This window comes from Cibotium barometz, chromosome 44, assembly GCF_041138505.1.
Source record: "Cibotium barometz isolate CiBa-2024 chromosome 44, ASM4113850v1, whole genome shotgun sequence".
In the NCBI taxonomy this organism is placed as follows: domain Eukaryota; kingdom Viridiplantae; phylum Streptophyta; class Polypodiopsida; order Cyatheales; family Cibotiaceae; genus Cibotium; species Cibotium barometz.
This window is the reverse complement of record NC_141089.1, coordinates 4,864,338-4,886,233: the sequence shown is the minus strand read 5'-3', so window position 1 is coordinate 4,886,233 and position 21,896 is coordinate 4,864,338. Positions and strand designations below refer to the sequence as shown.

Below are 21,896 nucleotides of genomic sequence, written 5' to 3'. Positions count from 1 at the left end.
CATGTTTTCATTTCTATGAATTCTCCTAGACGGGTTTAGATTGGGACACCTTTCTAAATCCGGGCGATCGAAGCTTACTTTACACGTATGCGGATGAATCTGTACATGCGTGGGAGTATTGGTTGCATCGTCTTTTGATGTTATGAGTTTCGTATGGTTGTTTATATTTTTAATTAATTAATTTATTAATCGATTGGCGTAATTGATGTAAGTGCAGATCATTGGATTGGATAACGAAGACGAGCTGGTGGTGGTTAGGAATATTTTGAGATGATCATTGGATTGGCGTAATTGATGTAAGTGCAGATCATTGGATAACGAAGGCGAGCTGGTGGTGGTTAGGAATATTTTGAGATGATCGATTTTGAGTGTCGACAAATATTATTTGATTTTGTGATTACAAGCGCCATTAATTCATTTTGGGTGCCATCCATATTTATGGATGCTGTATATATTATTTTTGGGACGTGTGAAAGCTCCCTTGTGCATATTGATTTTACAAGATATATACATCTTTATATGGTAAAAGGACACACTATACTTTTTCGTATTTTCCACACTATCATTTCCTAATGCTTCTTAGTGATTTGTTGTACATCTATCTATCTATTAACCACGGACAACCAAGGCACAAGGAGAGGATAGAAAAAAGAAATCCTAGATTTTTTAAAATTAGAGGAAAAAATCCCTTCGATTGACCCTTTGTATTCCATTCTTCCGTTTCACTTCTTAATGTCTTTCACTCTTTTACATACCCAGCAACACGATGGTTGAGTAGTGATATGCTTATAGGGAACAATTTTCTCAACAGAGTTTTGATGAAGTTTGCAGATTTTTAATTGAAATTATAGCTAAAATATTTAACAGGTTTGTTGAAATTGAAAAAAGAAATTTAACAGATAAAATGAGTATCTCTGCAGGGCAATCATATATTTTACTATACAGCTGCTCGCGTTCTCTTGCACAAGCACGGGAACATGATACGACCAGGAGTTCGGCGGCGCCAGCGTGCATCAGAGGACGCCTCATCAGAGCAGGCGGAGCCCCCTCCTCCTCTTCCTCCTCCTCCTGAGAGGATGCCCAAAGATGCCGCCCTCCTTTGGGGAGCTCTTCTGATCATCATACTGCAGGTTTCGTGGTTCGTTTACTACTTTCAGTGCCTCAAGCTGCCCAAGCCCGTGTCTGCTGTGGAGGCTGGCAAGCGAGGATTCTCAGAGCAGCGTGCCTACAGCCATGTCAAGGTTCTCACTAACCTTGGCCCCCACCCAGTTGGCTCTCAGGCTCTTGACCAAGCTGTTGAGGTAATTAATTGGATTCTCGATTTGTCCCGTTTTTGGAGAGAGAGAGAGAGAGAGAGAGAGAGAGAGAGAGAGTTATATGAAACGTCTCCTAAAGACCCAATGAGTCTATGAGATGATACAATGCTATCCATGGCATGGAAAAGAAAAACAAAACAAGTATAAATAACGTAGTTCTCTCAAAGTTGGAGGTTGATGCAATGATCATCATGGGGAAGTACATGGGGTATATGCACTAGTATAAGAGAGTCTCATCATGAAGCCCATGAGAATATGAAGCATGTGGGACACATCATCCTCCAGTAGAGGGTACAGCTCTCTCAAGTATGTCGAGCACGGGGTTGGTCGAGAGGTCCCTTTTGGCACGGTACTGGGAAGGTGGTTGAGCATGTCCTAGATCTGGAGCTGATGGGAGGATCGTGGTTGGTGTCCCATGGGCTTGGGATGCCAAGGACATCGAAGAGGTCAAGTCCGTGCCGAAGTGACTCCTCAGGGACGGGGTGGAGCTCTCCTTGGTAGTGGTCCATGTTGAACATCGGCCATGGGGCAATCAAGGGTAGCTGCCAAGAGGTTGCCTAGGTCCACCGAGTTGGATGACTAAGTGGAAGTAGTCTAGTGTCGCTGTGGGATGTTTTGGATGATTTGGATCTGCAGACTAGATGTTTTGGGGGGGCACTTGGCGCGCTATGGTACTGTTGCTCGCTCTCGCGTGACGACTCTAGTTTGTCTCAGTGGGATGCCTCTCGCCTATCAGAAAAGGGGTGGTGCTTGAGGCCCAGGTCTTTGGAGAGGATCCTCTAGTGTTTGTGATAGAATGTGCAGCGGAAGAAGGGAAAGTGGAAACACAGGAGGGGGAGAGAGAGAGAGAAAGATGGAGAGAAAACACAGGTGAGAACCTGCTCTCAATATCATCACCAAAAGGAATACATGTCCCGAGCAAGAGGGGAGAACCTCGTAAGTGAGGGACTGCAGCTAGACAAGCTAGGCAAGCAATGCAAGCAGTAAAAAATGAGGGAGGCATGCCGGCTATATATACCTCTACATGAAGGCAGCCGACTAGGGATAAATACCTCCACGACTGGGGAAAATCCCAAAGACCATAAAATGGGGAATAAATATGGGTAAAATATGAGTGAGGGGTGACCAGCCCCTCTGACTAACATGGTCAGCCCTAGAGGCTAAAATAGAACACCAAATAAGAAGCCAGCAAGTAGGGGATGATGTCTAACACCCCCTCTCAGCACCGGATGCTGAGCAAACTCCAAGAAGCCAGAGACGCCGTCCTCGATCAAAGATGAAAGACTGCAGAAACAGGTACCAAGAAAGCTCCACAAGCAATCTCCTCAGCAACTCAGCTACAGAAGCAACAGAACAAGCTGCCAAGTACACTGTTCCTCTGGAAGAAAACAACCATATAGGCTGCGACGTGCTGCTCCAAATAATGGTTCCAAACCCAAGTGTAAGAACACTCCCCGAAGTCGAATGTCGTGTATCCAGCCTGGAGAAGGTATGAAAAACCTCATAACCAACCAAGATCAGATCCTGTATATAATCAATCCTGGGAGAAGCAAGGTGCTCCTCACTGGAACCCTCAAAAGAAATAGAGTCAATCTGCTCCAACTTTGTACCAAGAGTAGCCAAATGCTGTATAAAAGCATCCTCTGAAAAGGTCGGCATCACAAGATGTAAAGACTCTGTAGAAAATATGGGGTCCATCTGCTCAAACTCCATAACATGAGTTGCCCAATGCTGTACATAAGTACACGCCATTGAGGTGGGCATCGCAAGATGAAAGGACTCCACATCCCCCTCTAAAAAATGATATCGTCGGACTGGTACAAGCCCAACGTGATTCTGATCCAAATCCAACAAACTCTGAAAGTACCACTGTGCCCCAGGCACGGTTAGCAACCACAGATCCAAAGCATCCCACCGGGTCCAAAAAACCATCCTCCAAAACAGCAAGCCATCAGAACTGGCAGGGGGAGGGGCATCCTCAGAAGCATCACAAAGAGAGGCAGAGGTAGACTCCTCACAATGAGGAAGGGAAGCAGGAATATAAACTGCAGTGGCAACAAAGTCCTCAAAAGCATCACAGATAGCAGAAGACTGTTCCAGAAGTAGAACCAAATCCCAAGAATCAGCAACAGATAAAAGATCCATGTGAAAGGATCATACCGCAAAAAGGGGAAACACCCTCCTTGTTCTGCAAATACTGCAAAGGACACAAGCTCGGACAAAATAAACTCTGCTCAGGATCTCTGAAAAGATCACTGCTCTCCTCCAAATAACTGTAAACTCTTGTCAAAGAAGAATGTCTCCACAGATACAACACAGCTCCCGAAACTGATCCTCAAGTGAAGTAGCTGGAGAAAGGCCCCCTCTGAGTGTAGAAAACTCCTATGGGAAGCAAAACGCAGCCAAAACATTGCTATCCAGCAAAAATAGCACTCCACCGCCAACCGAAGGCAAGGAACATGTAGAAACCGGGAAACCGTGTAGGCCAGGAACAAATCACAGGTATAGATGCTCCAAAATCAGCAAAACGCTGACTGAAATCAGAAATTCAGAATCCTCCTCAAGTACCAAACTGCCTCCAAAGCCACAATCCAATCAAGAAACCCCCTCTGCAAGTGATCTGTGTCCACTGGAGAAGAAAACGCAGCCAAACAAGGGCTACAAACCTGAAAATTCAGGCCAACCAGTGTCCACACCTCCTATGAGGAAAAACGCTGAAGAGAAGGTACCTTCGGGTCCAACAGATGAAGCCCAAGTGAAGGTAGAGCTACCAGCAAGATCGGTTCAGAAAAAACGCAGCAACCATGGCTGCAAATCTGAAAACGCAGAGGTATAAGGGGCTGAATATGGAAACACTCTGGAGAAATAGGTACACCCAAGCCTCAGATCAGCAAATCAGCATCAGAAACCTGTAGAAGAAAAAAAAACGCAGCAAATATGCTGCTGTTGGCCTGTACAAAACAGGCAACCAGCACTAAGGGGGGGTATGAATGCTGAGAACTGCTGAAAACTGCTGTAGACAGCCACCTGAAGAAAAACGCAGCAACCTATGTGCTGTTGTCCTTGCTGAAAACACAAAAACGCAGGTCTGTCCAGGGGCAGAAAAAACGCAGATATGAAGAGGTATAGGAGGGAGCATCCAACGCTGAAAATCACCGGCGCTCTGATACCATGATAGAATGTGCAGCGGAAGAAGGGAAAGTGGAAACACAGGAGGGGGAGAGAGAGAGAGAAAGATGGAGAGAAAACACAGGTGAGAACCTGCTCTCAATATCATCACCAAAAGGAATACATGTCCCGAGCAAGAGGGGAGAACCTCGTAAGTGAGGGACTGCAGCTAGACAAGCTAGGCAGCAAGCAATGCAAGCAGTAAAAAATGAGGGAGGCATGCCGGCTATATATACCTCTACATGAAGGCAGCCGACTAGGGATAAATATCTCCACGACTGGGGAAAATCCCAAAGACCATAAAATGGGGAATAAATATGGGTAAAATATGAGTGAGGGGTGACTAGCCCCTCTGACTAACATGGTCAGCCCTAGAGGCTAAAATAGAACACCAAATAGGAAGCCAGCAAGTAGGGGATGATGTCTAACAGTTTGCCCATCTCAAGTAGAAACATACCAAGGCATCTCTGGTCTGGGAAGTCCATAATCTTGGAGAGTGGACCAAATCCCCCTCGGAAGAGGCAGTGGAATCTCTCCCGAATCTCATAGTATATTGGGCATCTGTAGATATAGTGCTCCTTTGTCTCCACTTTTGTGTGGCATAATATGCAAATCTTGGGCTCTCTCTTTACTCCTGTGGCTCTCCCAGTCTCTATGTGTAGCAGCTGTAGGTGTCACCCACGCGTCCCGAATATGCTTCTGAAGAGGTCCAATTGGGCGAGCCAATTGATCTCTCCGTGTGTGATCTGTAGAAGAGAGGAGGTGAGGTCATATTGTAGTGGGTGGGAGAGAGAGGGGTAGAGAGATTTATTAACATATGCAAAATATCAAAATGCTTGACAGACAAAAATTTGAGTACATCATGCCACACTTCCCATGTAGGTGAACTAGAGGTGTCTAATATAGCCCCACACAATATATTGTAAATGAACAAATGGTACATATCTGTATCGCGCGGATGGATATGTTGAGAAGCAATATCTAGGCTCCTAGTGCCTTAGGTGTCTTTGAAAATAGGCTTGAAATTTGCTATTGTCATCCACTAATTTGCTCCATGAATTTGAATTGTGGGCAATGTGCTAAAGTCATGTTAACGTCCATAGGGAACAAATATGACTCAGGGGACCAAAATATGCAAGCATTATGCCGTGAAGACCTGAGACGTGATTAGATTACACAAAAGAAGATCTAATAATCGGCTTGTATAGCTTCACGGCCTGGAGAAAGAAAGAAAGGAAGGCTTATTAAAGTCTTTGGAGGCCAAAATGGCCTATGATACAATTATGAGAGTATTGTGGATGCACAGGGCATTTCCTATATAGAGCATAATAAAAATGGAAACACAGAGGTATGCAAAGAAGACATTGACTGACAATGAAGGCATGATATGTCAAAGCTTGATAAGGTTGTAGAGCCATCTCAAGACCTTTTCTAGTGATGGACATGAGGGTAGATCACTATAAGATCGAAAATGGTCCTCTATCCTTGAGGAGGAGAGAAGCATCATGTGTTTGGGTGTTGTGTTGCACGGAGGGTGGTCTCTTCTATTGAGTTTCAGTCTTTGATGGTTTCTTCATGTCATTGTTTGAGGGTGTTGAGCAAGAGGGTAGGCGTTTGGATGCTAGGATGGAAACTACGTGTGGCTGTAATCTTTCTATCCGTGCCCTAATCTAGGGCACTTGTGTCTCCTCCATAGTTACGGACGTTTTTAAAATGGGAAGTATTATATGAGTTTTATACTTTTAAGAACGTTTTTTATTTTTGGGAAAGTTCTTAAAATAAGTTTTTTATTCGTTAAATTTTTAAAGCTATAATTATGGCATGAATATATAGTTTTTAAGCCTAGGAACCATAGATTTCATGTATAAAAGTTAAACTTGTGCATAAAAACTCAAGAGTGAACAATTTGAAGCCTATGGCTATCATAATTCATTAAATCATAATGCTAATACATTCACATGGTCCCAGGCTCCCATGGGTCTGGTGGCGGCAATGCCATTCAACATTAACTTTAATATTGATTTACCAATGATAATTCAACACTAGCCATTCATGTACAAAAAAAACGCGTCTCAATTTTTTTTAATTTTTTTATTTTTTTAAAAACTGCCTTATAAAAACGCGTCCCAAAAACTGGGACGTTTTGAAACTTACGCGTTTTTATTTTTCCAAAAAAACTCGTTTTTTTGCGACTATGGTCTCCTCCTCATCATTTGTCTCTTGGGCTTGGCACTGTCCATTGCTCTTGAAGAAAGATGTAAGAATTGTTGAAATTGGCTCTGTTCTTCTCATTTGTTTCTTCATGAGTTGGTATTTGCGTCTTTCTTATATCTCATGCAGAAAAGAGTGCCACACACTTGCAATCCTCCTACTGTGTGACTTGACACAAAGGACCAAATTGTGATACTTGCAACAAGTAAGCGGTGGACAACTTTTGTGGGTTGTGTTTGGACAGCCAGGTTTGGGGCTGATATGTACCAATTTAGGAGCCCTATAGGTGCCTAGAAGTGCCCACGCAAGGGACCCATGGATGGGCACAAATTAAAGCATTTAGAGTGTTTTTTGACATTATTTTGTAGGTCAAAAACACAGTTGAGTGGTGCTATATAAAGAGGGGTTTGGTTCCTCATTTGTCATCTCTAGGATTTCTAGAGCACACAGGTAGGGGCAACCACTTGAGGGCTGATCGGAGATGCTGGAAACAGATCAACAACAAGGTGTTGAAAGCGAGCGTTGATGCGCAGACGATGCATCTGGAGACGTGTAGGCTGGCTGTTGCTAGACTACAGAGAGTAGAACTCCATAGTGGAGTGTGTAGAGAGAGAGGGAGAAGAGAAAACAACGCTCAGGTGTATGTACGACTCAATGAGTATTAGATTGCTCAGTATGATTTGAAGCACACCAAGTACATGCTTTTATAGGTTGCAAACCTTATCTTTTAACTCACACAAATCACACTCACATGCTGTTATAGGTTGCAAATCTTATCTTTTGACTCACACAAATCACGCTCACATATGGGAACATGACACATGGCACACACTTATCTTATCCAGATAAGAGGGTGTTCACACTCATATAGGCACTCTTACACATACATGGGGTGTTCACACTTACGTAAATACATAAAGATGGTTAGACACATATTGATACTAGATAGGTATACGTGGTGGTGGACATACAGGACACGAGACTTCGAAATACCCAACAAACCCCCCTTCACAATGAAGGTGGTATCTTACGAAGTGGCCTTCATACTTATGGTGATTTGGGCTCATTGGCACCACATGCTGCAAAAGATCACAGTGGCCATACCTGGCGTGATACAACAGATCATAGTCAAGCTTGCAAATGTAGTTGGACCATACATAAGTGTTAGCACATTCATCCCCAGTTTCTGTCCATTTCTAGTGTCCTTTGGTCCCTTTTGCATGGCCCTTGATTGTGGGCAGGCCACCCCTAATTTACATATTTTTATGGGATTTTTCCTAGCCTCTATGGTTTTTTCCCAGTCGGCCAGCTCTACTGATGTCCAGTCGGCTAGCTCTCCCCACCTATAAATAGGTGGGGCTGGCCTCACTTTTTCATCTTGTCTTGTATATCTTTTGCTCCCTCATTTATGAGACTACTTGTGTCTCTTGCTTGGGACTGTATTGTTTCTGTATATTCAGCATAGTTGCTCCATATCTCTCTCTCTTGCACTCTCTATTCAGCACACTCTAGTGCCCTTTTGCTTCCGCTCAGCGCACTCTTTTATGGTATCATCGCTCCCGGTTCAGCGATTCCATCTGCTGCCCCAGATTTAGCCCTATTTATAGCCCTTATCCTCTGTGTTTTTCACAGATTTACAGCCTTCTTCGTGCTGCATTTTGTGGACAGCTTCTGCTGGTTGGTTCTCCTTCAGTTTGGCGTCATCGCTTGCAGCCAGAAAGTAACTTTTTCATCGGCGTTTCATTCCTACTTGGAGTTTGGATCTAGGCGGCTTGCTTTTTCAGGACAGCAGCCCCTCTTTGGCTGCGTTTTCCTCTTCGGTGGACATTCCCTATTGCAGAGGGGGATTGTGGTGTTTCAGGCTTTGGTGGCACTTTTGGTACCTGTGGAGGACACTTCTACTTCAGAGTTTGTGCGTTTTTTTCTTGAGATTGAGCCCAAGCTTTTGTGATGGCTGCACGGACTTCTCTTCATATGTTTGCTGATTCTGCAAAGTTGGATGGTTCCAACTACACCTTATGGAAGGTGAAGGTGAAATCGGCCTTGCGTGGCGTGGATCTTTGGGATTGGCTTGTTACACCAGCCAATGCCACCCCTCCCACCCTTGCTTTCGGTGGTGTGACTCAGGCACAGATTGATATTTGGCAGTCGAATTATCGACGCGTTTTCTCCTTTCTGATGTTGAACTGTCAGGATTCTGTTCTCTCTCATGTGCGTACAGCAGATGCTCTGCACATGAAGTTTGGAAGGGTTTCGCAGATCTCTACGAGATTAAGTCTCTGGGTCGGATTTTGGCGTTGGAAAAGCAACTTCTCTACAGAGGACATGGCTATTCGGCTTCTCTCCAAGCTTCCAGAGAGGTTTGATGCATATTTTCAGTCTCTTGTTTCTTCTTCTCACCTTTGCTCCGACGGCTTGGATGATTACCATTCGCACCGTTCTTGCTCTTGTAGGTCATCATAGATGGCCCGTTTTCCAGATGGACGTCAAGTCGGCTTTCCTGAATGGAGAGCTTACACAGGAGGTTTATGTCGATCAGCCGCCAGGATTTGTTGTTCTAGGCAAACAGGATCACGTGTACCAGTTGAAGAAGGCTTTATATGTCACGTGCATCCCGCACTTGGATGCCATGTCGACATTTCTGTATAGAAAATGGAGGACCTGGGATGGTAAACTGGTCCCATGTGAGCCTTAGTCCGGGACGAGTCAGCCAGGGATCCATCCTAGTTGTCTGAGGTCAGGTGTGCAGTGTCCTGCACATGAGTCCAAGGTCAGGTGTGCACTGTCCTGCACATGAAACAGTGCCAGTCCGCGTTGTGAGTCTCCCTCTTGAATGATGTCATTGATTCTGTGTATTTGGTATGGTACTGGATGCCAGATCATTGAGTAGGTAGTTAGGGTTTGCTTTTAGGAAAAGGGGCCAGCCCATAGGGCTACCCCAAGTCTTGTGTGGGCATGGGGATAGTGTAAAACCACCCCCATGAGGGCCAGGAAGGCCCGGGCTGAACCCACCAGCCATGGACTGTAGGACAGCCCTAAAGGCAGGCTAGGGGAAAACATACAAGATATGCAGCCTTATATGGCTGTAGGGCAAGTATGGGGCAGCCCATACAGGCTGCCCAGCCCCCAAGTTGCTTGCAAAACAGTGCCCAATCCTTTTTGAAGCATGCGCCTGATGCCCAGCCAGCCATGAAGAAAAGCGCAGCTTTTTATGTGATTTATTCAGCATAAAATGCTGAATATTCAGTCGTGGGACAAAAAGATGCTGGCCGCCTGGATAAGAGCTGGCCGACTGCTATTTATTGGGAGTATAAATAGGTGAGCCCACAAGTCATTGTGTTATCTCATACTTCACCAAGTGCTCAAGCAAATCAAGGGCCAAGGACAGCCAAGGAGTGCTAACGCAAAGGGGTCAAGGACTGCAGGTCAAGGGCAGAGATTTTCTCAGCCAAGAAAGGTCAAGATTTTTGTATTTTCTTTTCAGATTTACATCATTCTAATAAAGCAAATACACCATCCGTGGTGGGGGCCCTACAGAGGGTATTTGGGACCCAATACTGTGTCCTCTCCTCTCTCCCTCTCTCTCTCTATTTTTTGCACATCTTCATTTAGTTTTGTGCGTTAATTCCGTCGCGAAAAGTGTGCTGATTTCTGAGCATTGAAGTGACCGATCTCCCCCCGAAGCTTCCGCATGTTACATTATATGGTCTGAAGCAGGCTCCGCGGGCTTCGTACCAGCAGATTGATGAGTTCTTTCAGAAGCTCGGCTTGCGCCGTTCTCATGTAGATTCGAACCTTTATATCCTCCTTGAGAGGGGCTTGATTGTTATCATTGTGGTCTATGTTGATGACCTCATCTTTACAAGTTCTTATTCTGTGAGGATCCATTCAGTCATGGATGCTTTGGAGATAGAGTTTGAGATGATGGATCTTGGCCTTCTGCATTATTTTCTTGGCTTTGAGATTTGGCAGACCTCGAAGGGCATTTTCTTCTCTCAGTAGAAGTACCCACGGGAGATTCTTGACAGATTTCAGATGATTGTATGCAGACCAGTATCTTCTCCTATGGATACCAGTGAGAAGCTTTCTCTACTTGATGCTTCTCCAGGGATTGATCAGGGACAATATCGGGTTCTCTTCGGTTGTTTGATTTGGTTGACCTACTCTTGATTGGACATATGTTTCGCAGTCAGTTTATTGAGTTCTTTCTCATCCAAACCCCGTTCGCAGTCAGTTTATTGAGTTCTTTCTCATCCAAACCCCGTTAGCATTGGCGGTGTGCTCTTAGAGTTCTTCGGTACTTGCATGGCACTCTGGACTTTGGCATCTTCTATGGCCAAGGATGCACTCTTGTTGGATGGTCTGATTCAGATTGGGCTGGAGATCCACATAATCGGCGTTCGACCACTGGTTGTGTTTTTACACTCAGGTCCGAAGCCATTTCACGGAGCAGTAAAAAGCAGCCTACTGTGGCGCTTTCCTCTACAGAGACGGAGTATCATGCGGTTTGTTATGCTGCATGTGAGGCGATTTGGTTGCGGAGATTATTGGAGGAGCTTGGCTGTCCTCCTGCCGTATCTACTCTTCTTTGGTGTGACAATTAGAGTTGCATCGCCATCGCCAAGAACCCTGTGTTTCATGCTCGTACGAAACACATTGAGATATAGCATCACTATGTTCGTGAAATGGTTTTTTCCCAATCGGCCAGCTACTACTGATGTCGAGTCGGCCAGCATTGTAGCTCCAGTCGGCCAGCTCTCCCCACCTATAAATAGGTGGGGCTGGCCTCTCACTTTTTCATCTTGTCTTGTATATCTTTTGCTCCCTCACTTATGAGACTACTTGTGTCTCTTGCTTGGGACTGTATTGCTTCAGTATATTCAGCATAGTTGCTCCATATCTCTCTCTCTCTCTCTCTCGCACTCTCTATTCAGCACACTCTAGTGCCCTCTTGCTTCCGCTCTATGCACTCTTTCAATAAGATTCCTCAGCCCTTCTAGACTACCCTTGTAACATGCGGAAGCTTCATGGTCGAAATCGGTAACTTCAGTGCTCAGAATTCAGTAATCTTTCATGACGATTATAATGCACAATTCTGAAGTAGATGTGCAGAAAATAGAGAGAGAGAAAGAAAGAAAGAAAGAAAGAAAGATTTTATTAACGTCTTCCAAAAGACCGAACTCGGCCTATGATACAAATCGGTGTACCTCTATGGGGTATCCTCTGTCATCCCAGCAAAATGAAAAAGTACTGAACTAAAAAGCTGAATCTGGGTGTGCAATAAGTACAATGAGTGGTGAAGGGGATGGAGCTCTACTACTAGGAGAATGCAAAGCTATATGCATGGAGTATACAATCATGATATGCAACCTAGCTAGCTCCATCCTGTACCATACTGGGGGTATAAAATGGTATACATCAATGAAGGGGGTGTCCACAGCTCCCTGAAGAACATGCTTGGGTGTGCTCTGAAGCGAGCCAGTCGCTCCGCACCCTCTCTGTGAAACTGAGCTCTGATCTCTATCATCTCTCTCTGGTATAGGCGTGGTGTCCGAAAGCCAGGTGTCCTCTGTCTCCTGCGGGCTCTGAGTGTCTTTGCTCTCTGGAGGGTAATTCCTTGCCGTGTAGGGGCTGTCGTCCGGGGCTCTTGAAAATGCGCCTGGTGGCATTGTCTCTCTAGCATAGCCAATGCTGCATATCCCCGTGTCAATCTAGCTCTGGCTACTGAACCCATGGTGAAGCGCGTGGCTGCTGCAGAGAAGGTAACCCCTAGGTACACGTATGATGTCACCACCTCCACCTGGCGTCCTGCGAGAGTGAATGTCAGCTGACTCCTGCCTTTTCTCGATGTATGAAAGACCATAACCTTGGTTTTCCCAAGGTTCACAGTAAGACCCCTCTGTGTGCAGAAATCATCGAGTGCATGTAGATGCTGCTGTAGACCACCTGGAGACTCAGACACTAATACAATATCATCAGCATAAAGCATAATATGTACTGAGGTACCTGCTAAATCAACTCCATCTCCGCCTCCCCGTGTAATGAAGTCAGCCACCTCATCAATGTATAACCCAAATAGCGTGGGGGAAAGTGGGCATCCTTGGACATACCTCCTGGACATCTGACTCGCCCAAAAACCTGCTCATATAATGCATAGATGCCCCATGTCATATTTGTTGGTATGCCAAGAGACTGCAGGCGCTGAAAGAGCCTCTCTCGTGGTACTGTGTCAAATGCCTTGCGGAAATCCACAAAGCAGCAATAGAGCTTTCTCTTCCTTACTCTGGCCTGATCAATCATACATCTCAAAGTGAATACATGGTCAGTGGTAGAGAAAGCTCTCCTGAAGCCTGCTTGCCCTGATGAGCGTAGACCTGCTCGCTTAGCATATAAGCTAAGCTCTTGCTCCGACATTGCACCATAGAGTTTGGCTAGCACGTGGCCAACCATAACCGTCTTGTAGTTGCTCGGATCGAGCATATCCCCTGTTTTGTGAATCGGCACAATGGTGTGCATCGTCCACTCTGCAGGTAAAGCCTCTGCTAGTGCCCTGTTAAACAGGTGTGCAAGAAAAGGAGCCAAAGAATCTACTGCATATATGAGATGCTCACCCTGCAAGCCGATATGGTCGGCGGCCCGTCCATGCTGAAGGCGACGGATAGCTTCCTGTACCATTGAGTGGGTAAAGAAGCTAGCTGTGGTAGGTCGAGGCTCCTGTGGCTGAGGTATAGGTGGCTGCTGTGGGGCGTGGTATAGGCCCTCTGCATATGTGTGCCATGTCTGTGGGTCTGCAATAGGTGTCGGTGTTCGGGGCTCTCTGAAGTGCCATCATGAGACAGGGCTATCTCTACTCATGAAGAAATGAAAGATCTCTAGCTCTTGTATCTCTGCGAAGGCCCGCCTTTTGCGGCGAGTAAGTCTTCTCCTCTCTCTCCTCGACTCCTGCTCTGTGATGGCTCCCAAGGCTCTCTGTATGCGGAGCCGTGAGTATAGGGCTCTGCACTCGTCATCATACCATCTGTTCTGGGGCATAGTCCCAGATCTCGCAGGCTCTCCTGAGTGGACACGATGTGGGAAGCTCTGTAATGCAGTCGTGTGTGTAGGAGTGATGCTAGCTGGGCTGTAATGGTATCCATAGGTGCGAGGGGATCCATGAGTAGGAGCCCATCCTCTACTCTGCAAGTGTATATGTCTGCCATGTCATGTGTGAAGTAGATGGTAGTGTGTGGCGTCGGTATGTGGGGGGCTGGTGATACTGGTGATCCGGCTAGTGAAAATGCCAAGTATGTATGATATGCCCCAATAGGACGAGGTGGAATGGAGAATGAGGTGACAAGCTGTGATGCCTCCAAAGACCGCATAATGTAGTCTACCACCGTGCCTTCGGTCCGTGTATCACCGCCATGTGGGAAGCATGTCAGCCCTCCTGATCCCGGCCACTGTAGCATCCCGTTATAAATAACGAGACGATGCCTGGCTCCCAACTCTAGTAAGTGGTCCCCATAATGTCCTCTGTCTGGTCCAGTGTCCTCTGATGCCCGACTAGCCCCTATCTCCTCTGGATCTACAGGGTGGAGGATCTCCATGTCATCATAGTCATACACCTCACACTGTCTGCTCTGTGTGTGGGCATTGAAGTCACTTGTAAGAATTACTTCCCCTAGTGTAGAATAATGCATAATCTCCTCTGACAGACAAGTGTATGGCGAGGCTCCTGTCTCCTCCTCCTGTGGCATGTGCTCTGTAATGACATATGAGGATCCTGATGGGGAAAAGTAACATAGAGCTATGTATATAATGCTGTCCTGTGAGAGCTGTAAGCTGTATAACCCAAATAGCGTGGGGGAAAGTGGGCATCCTTGCTTCACACCAATGGTGCTAGCAATAGTCTCGGACATACCTCCTGGGCATCTGACTCGCCCAAAAACCTACTCATATAATGCATAGATGCCCCATGTCATATCTGCTGGTATGCTAAGAGACTGCAGGCGCTGAAAGAGCCTCTCTCGTGGTACTGTGTCAAATGCCTTGCGGAAATCCACAAAGCAGCAATAGAGCTTTCTCTTCCTCATTCTGGCCTGATCAATCATACATCTCAAAGTGAATACATGGTCCGTGGTAGAGAAAGCTCTCCTGAAGCCTGCCTGCCCTGATGAGCGTAAACCATGTGTTGGCCAAACTCTATGGTGCAATGTTGGAGCAAGAGCTTAGCTTATATGCTGAGCGAGCAGCCAACCATAACCGTCTTGTAGTTGCTCGGATCGAGCATATCCCCTGTTTTGTGGATCGGCACAATGGTGTGCATCGTCCACTCCGCAGGCAAACCCTTTGCTAGTGCCCTGTTAAACAGGTGTGCAAGAAAAGGAGCAAAAGAATCTACTGCATATATGAGATGCTCACCCTGTAGGCCCATATGGTTGGCGGCCCGTCCATGCTGTAGGCGGCGGATAGCTTCCTGTACCATCGAGTGGGTAAAGAAGCTAGCTGTGGTAGGTCGAGGCTCCTGTGGCTGCTGTGGGGCGTGGTATAGGCCCTCTGCATATATGTGCCATGTCTGTGGGTCTACAATGGGTGTCGGTGTTCGGGGCTCTCTGAAGTGCCGCCATGAGATAGGGCTATCTCTACTCATGAAGAAATGGAAGATCTCTAGCTCCTGTATCCCTGCGAAGGCTCGCCTTTTGCGGCGAGTAAGTCTTCTGATCTCTCTCTTCGACTCCTGCTCTGTGATGGCTCCCAAAGCTCTCTGTATGCGCAGCCGTGAGTATAGGGCTCTGCACTCGTCATCATACCATCTGTTCTGGGGCATAGTCCCAGATCTCGCAGGCTCTCCTGAGTGGACACGATGTGGGAAGCTCTGTAATGCAGCCGTGTGTAGGAGTGATGCCAGCTGGGCTGGAATGGTATCCATAGGTGCCAGTGGATCCATGAGTAGGAGCCCATTCTCTACTCTGCCAGTGTATATGTCTGCCATGTCATGTGTGAAGTAGATGGTAGTGTGTGGTGTCGGTATGTGGCGGGCTGGTGATACGGGTGATCCGGCTAGTGAAAATGCCAAGTATGTATGATCTGCCCCAATAGGACGAGGTGGGATGGAGAATGAGGTGACAAGCTGTGATGCCTCCAAAGACCCCATAATGTAGTCTACCACTGTGCCTCCGGTCCGTGTATGACCCCCATGTGGGAAGCATATCAGCCCTCCTGATCCCGGCCACTGTAGCATCTCGTTATAAATAACGAGACGATGCCTGGCTCCCAACACTAGTAAGTGGTCCCCATAATCTCCTCTATCTGGTCCAGTGTCCTTTGATGCCCGACTAGCCCCTATCTCCTCTGGATCCACACGGTGGAGGTTCTCCATGTCATCATAGTCATACACCTCACACTGTTTGCTCTGTGTGTGGGCATTGAAGTCACTCGTAAGAAATACTTCCCCTAGTGTAGAGTAATGCATAATCTCCTCTGACAGACAAGTGTATGGCGAGGCTCTTGTCTCCTCCTCCTGTGGCATGTCCTCTGTAATGACATATGAGGATCCTGATGGAGGAAAGTAACACAGGGCTATGTATATAACCCTGTCCTGTGAGAGCTGTAAGCTGATCCACATGTATCTGGCCTTTGGATCCTGTGCTACCACTCTCAGTCTCCCCTGTAGCTCCCGTCTGAATAGAACTGCTACTTCCCCCGACCCTTTGGAGGTACCCTTGTTGGGGTAAAGGCATTATCCCACCCTTATAGTGTGTACAAGCCCATAAGTTATAGTACATAGTACACTTAGTACTTTTAATGTACTAAGTGCACTATGTGTACTAGTGCAATATACATGTGTGATAGGGGAGTCACACACTCATGCCTCATGAGTTGACTTATCCCCACAACTCTCTCTCTCTCTCCCTTGTTCTCTCTGTGTATGTCTCCCACATAACCTAACCCTAATTCTTGTTTCTCTCACACACAACTGGTATCAGAGCCTCTTCATTCTCTCCCCTCCCTCTTGATAGCATCTCAGGCTGTGGAACAGGTGCTTACAAATAGCTTTCGTTTCACACCTCCTTCGACCAGCATAGAACAGTGAAGCTTGCTCGCAGCAATCGCAGGCAGACAAGGCGTGCAAAAACGCTGGCCATTGATAGGCGAGTGTGGTAGCTCTACACGGCGAAGGCAGCGCTGGCCCTTCAGCGTGGAGCGAAGAAGCGCTAGGCGAAACATGAGCGAAGGCGGGCGTTGAATCACACGTAGGCGGAGGTTGGGCGAAGGCGGCGAAAACACAAACCTTGGTGCGGTGAGCGTGGACTGGCGACGTGTTGCTACCAGGCGGAAACAAAGTCGACGGTGTAAAACCACCGGGCGTTGAATCATTCGCAGCCAGGCGTCTACGTGTGAATGGGTCCATGAGTCAAGCGCACAGGCGGGCATGACGACTCGAGCAACCCCTTGTGATTGGGGAAGGCCAAGCTTGCTTTCTTGAAGAAGCTCACAGTAGCCTGAAGGGATCTCTGACTCTCAGCGCAGCATCAACCTCAACAGCACATTCATTCATAAGCCCGTGCCGTGCATCAGCTACAGCTGCAGAAGCATCAGCATCAGCATCAATAGCAGCACTCTTTCTGCAGCAACATCAGCAAGAATTGCCCCCCTCTCCTGCAAACAGCATCTGCAATCAAAATTCAGCCTGCAAATTGAAGAAAAATCAGAAATTACAAGGTATTTTCCTCAATTTTTTTTTTGGATTTGCAATTGAGCAAGTACAATGAACAATTGAGCAGATACAGGTGCTGAATTGCTCAATTTTGAGCGAAATTGGCAAAATTGGGTGACATTGGTCACAATCAAGATCAATTTGCAGGAAATTGGATGTCGAAATTTGGGGCTTTTGATGTAATTGTGCAATTAAGCACTCATACATGCTGTATGATGTGAGAAATCGCACATTTGGGCAAAATTGCAGCAAATTGCAGTGCAAATCAAGGGGCTTTTGTGCCGATTTGGTTGATTTGCATGCAGGCAATCGCATTTGATGCTGTGGATAATGTGTTGATGCCTTACAAGCACTCAATGTGCCTGTAAATCAAGGAACTTTCATGTATTTGATGTATATGTGGCCAGGGGGAAGCATCGTGAACACTCTGGATGCCTTCATGTGCGTCAATGTACCATGTATGATCAAAAATTGATCTTAAATCAAGGGGCTTTTCAAGTTTGTATGCTTGTTGAGCTTGGCAAAGCATCAGGCAAGACATTTATGCCTTGAATCCTCAAAAATCAGCTTGCAGTCAAGGGGCTTTTGCCCAATTTCTGTTCGGGACTGTTGTATGCAGTGTTCAGGACTGTAAAAGTCTGATTTTCACTCATTTGGACAGCCAGGAGAGCATTTATTGCTATTGTACCTGCTGGTACAGATTTGGCACAACTTTGTGCAAGTTTTGGCATGGCTGTACACTGTTTTGAGTGACCAAAAGGTTCAATTTCAGCTGCTGTACTTGTCGGTACAGGTTTGGTACATCATTTGTGAGCACTTGGTACTGCTGTACAGTACTTTGGAAGGGCAACAGAGCACATTTGAGGTGCTGTCCAAAATCTGCAGCAACCAGATTTTGGTGATTTCATCACATAAAGTGGGAGAAAAGTTGCATTTGTGCTTCCGCAGTGGGAGATAAAGCTTGGGAGAAAAACTGTGAGCACTTTGTGTGCTTTTGGTGCAGTGTTTGCACATTTTGCAGGGAGTCAGGCATTGACAGGTTGCATATTGCTATGGCAACCATAGGTGAGAGCTCTTCATTGCTTCACATCAAGAAGCTTGAAGGCTCGCATAATTATGATATTTGGCAAACCCAGTGCTACAATGTGTTGCTCCAGAAAAAGCAGTACAAGCCTATCAAAGAAAGGGGTGTAATGCCCGCTTCTCTTACTGCTGAAGAGTGGGAAGATATGGATGAGCTGGCAAGATCTACTATCATGTTGTCTGTGTCAGATTCATTACTTTTCAGCATTCGTGAAGAGAAGACAGCTTGGGGAATGTGGCAGAGATTGCAGGACTTGTATGCCCAACAAAGTGCCTCAAGCAAAGTGTATTGGTTGAAGAAACTCATAGGTCTTCAGATGAAGGAAGGGGCGTCTATGACATCCCATCTAAATGAGTTTAATGGTATTGTCAGCCAGGTCATTAATCAAAAGTTGGCAATGGACGATGAGTTCAAAGCCACTTTTCTGTTATGCACTTTGCCAGAGAGTTGGGACACATTCAGGACAGCCACTAGCAATTCGCATGCTATGCTGTCATATGCAGATGTTGAGGGTGCTCTTCTTCAAGAAGAGATGAACAGGAAAAACAACTCTGTTGGAAAGTCCAATGCAATGAATGCACGTGGGAGATCCCAGCAAAGGGGGAAAAGCCAAGAAAGGGGAAGGAGCAAGTCTCGCTCCAAAAAGGATTTGGAATGCCATTATTGTGGCAAAAAGGGACACATTAAAAAGCAATGCTACAAATGGAAAAATGATCAAAAGGAAAAGGGAAAAGGCAAAGACAAAGAGAAAGATGAAGCCAAAGATGTAAAGCCAAAGGGCAAAAGTGGAGTCAAGATTGAAGAAATCAATGTGTCACATGCAGGTGGCAGTGAGGATGAGGTCCTCTTTACGTCTTCACTTGATGCCCATTCACTTCTTATAGGTGGTCATGGTGTGCACTCATGGATCATTGATTCAGGTGCCTCCTTTCATGTCACAGGTTGCAGAGACTTGTTTGTCAGGTATACTGCTGGCAATGAAGGAGTGGTTTATTTGGGTGATAAACATGCATGCAAAATTCTTGGCAGAGGTGATGTGAGGCTTGTATTTTTAGATGGCTCACAGCTTATGCTCCATGATGTCAGGCATGTGCCTGAGATCAAGAAGAACCTACTTTCTACTGGACAGCTTGATGATGCTGATTATGTTACCACATTTGGTAGTGGAAAGTGGAAGATTAGTAAGGGCTCACTGGTTGTTGCCAGAGGCTCTAAGGTGGACACTCTTTATTTCATGCATGCAGGTGTTTGTCACCATGCTAATGTAAATGCAACCGAGCTGCCGGAAATTTCTATGTGGCATAGCCGGTTGGGACACATGAGTGTCAAGGGAATGGAGCAATTGTCTCGTTTGGGTTACTTGCCTTCTCTAAAGTTTTCAAGTTTTCAGTTTTGTGAGCATTGTATATATGGTAGGCAACTACAGTGCCCCCACAAGAAAGCTCTTGGACAGAAAGATGCTCAGTTAGAGCTTGTGCATACAGATGTATGTGAGATGTCTCAGCTTTCTTTGGGAGGGGCAAAATATTTTGTGTCTTTTATTGATGATGCCACACGTAAGGTGTGGGTTTATCCTCTTCGTTTGAAGAGTGATACATTCTCAGTGTTTCAGAAGTTTGTTGCTCATGTTGAGAATCAAACTGGCAAAACACTGAAGGCTTTGCGTTCCGACAATGGTGGAGAGTACATGTCCAAACAGTTTCAGGACTTTTGTGATGCTAAAGGCATCAAGAGGGAGCTCTCTACTCCTTATGATCCTCCACAAAACGGGACAACAGAGAGGATGAACAGGACCATACAGGAGAAGGTCCGTTCTATGTTGTCACATGCTGCATTACCTCATGGTTTTTGGGCTGAAGCTGTTATGACAGCCGTTCACCTTATAAACAGGTCACCTAACACGAAGCTTGGTCGGAAAGTGCTAGAAGAAGTATGGACAGGGAAGCCTCCGTCATACAAGCACTTGAGAGTGTTTGGTTGCGTTGCGTACGTGCACATACGCAGGGAAATGCGCACCAAACTTGATCCTAAGTCTCACAAATGCATATTCCTAGGATATGGTGACAGAGGTGAAATGGGGTATAGACTTTGGGATCCCATGAATAGAAAGATCATACGCAGCAATGATGTCATTTTTGATGAAACATGCATGTATAAGGAGCCTGCAAGGCAACAGGAGCCTGGCAGAGTCATCTTTGATGATGATGGACATCATGGACAACAACAAAGGGCTGTAAATCAGCCATTACAGCAGGAAAACCAGCCCTTAAATGGTGCTGAAAATGGTCCAAATGGACAGCCAGAGATGGCAGAAGATATCCCTATGGATATACCACAGTTAGAGGAGATACCGGGCATGATTTTTCAGCCTTATGGCATGGAACAGGAGCCACCAATGGGTGATATGCAGGCTGGACAGCAACCTGCAAATGATGGTCATTGGGTACGGAGGTCCACTAGACCCTCCAGAGCCCCTGACAGGTTTGTTCCAGGGGTTGACTACTTGATGCTTACTGACTGTGGGGAGCCCTCATGTTATAAGGAGGCTTTACAGAGGGCAGACAAAGCTCTATGGGAGCGTGCCATGAAGTCAGAGATGGATTCTCTGCATAAAAATGGAACTTGGAAGTTGGTGCATTTGCCTGCAGGCAAGAAGGTTTTGCCATGCAAGTGGGTATACAGGCTCAAAGTTGCACCTGATGCAAAGCCAAGGTACAAAGCCAGGTTAGTGGCAAAGGGCTTCAAGCAGGAATATGGTGTGGACTTTGAGGAGATCTTCTCTCCAGTGGTCAAAATGACCACACTTAGAGCTGTGTTAGCTTTGGTTGCGCATGATGATCTGGACTTGATTCAGATGGATGTGAAGACTGCTTTTCTTCACGGTGATCTCCATGAGGAGATATATATGCAGCAGCCAGAGGGTTATGCAGTAAGTGGAAAGGAGAAGCTTGTATGCAAGCTGAAAAAGAGTCTTTATGGGCTCAAACAGGCACCAAGGGAATGGTATCATAAATTTGATACATTCATGAAATCCCAGAAATTCAGGAGAAGTGACATAGATCACTGCTTGTACACCAAGAAAGCTTTGGATGGCAGTCTATTGATCCTCATCTTGTATGTTGATGATATGTTGATTGCCGGGAAATCTTGTAAGGAGATGGATACCTTGAAGAAGAGGCTGCATGAAACCTTTGATATGAAGGATTTGGGTGATGCAAATCACATTTTGGGTATGCAGATACTTCGGGACAGAAATCAGCATGTGTTGTATTTGTCTCAGAAGGAATACATTGGCAAAGTCTTGCAGAGGTTCAATATGGACGGGGGGAAGAAGACTAGTACTCCTTTGCCTCCATATGTGAAACTCAGTGCTATGGACAGCCCACAGTCGAATAGAGACAGGGCTGATATGGCCAAGATT

At 46.1% G+C, this 21,896-nt stretch overlaps 1 protein-coding gene across 1 annotated transcript in view; it reads left to right on the top strand.

The window, feature by feature from the left end:
* Positions 1-730: 730 nt before the first annotated feature.
* Positions 731-21,896, top strand: part of LOC147612883 (Zn-dependent exopeptidases superfamily protein) — a 112,501-nt gene continuing 91,335 nt past the window's right edge. The window contains exon 1 of the mRNA XM_086782152.1: positions 731-1,301. Coding sequence (XP_086638278.1) covers positions 978-1,301 — 324 coding nt within the window. The 5' untranslated portion in view covers positions 731-977. The remainder of the gene's footprint in view (positions 1,302-21,896) is intronic.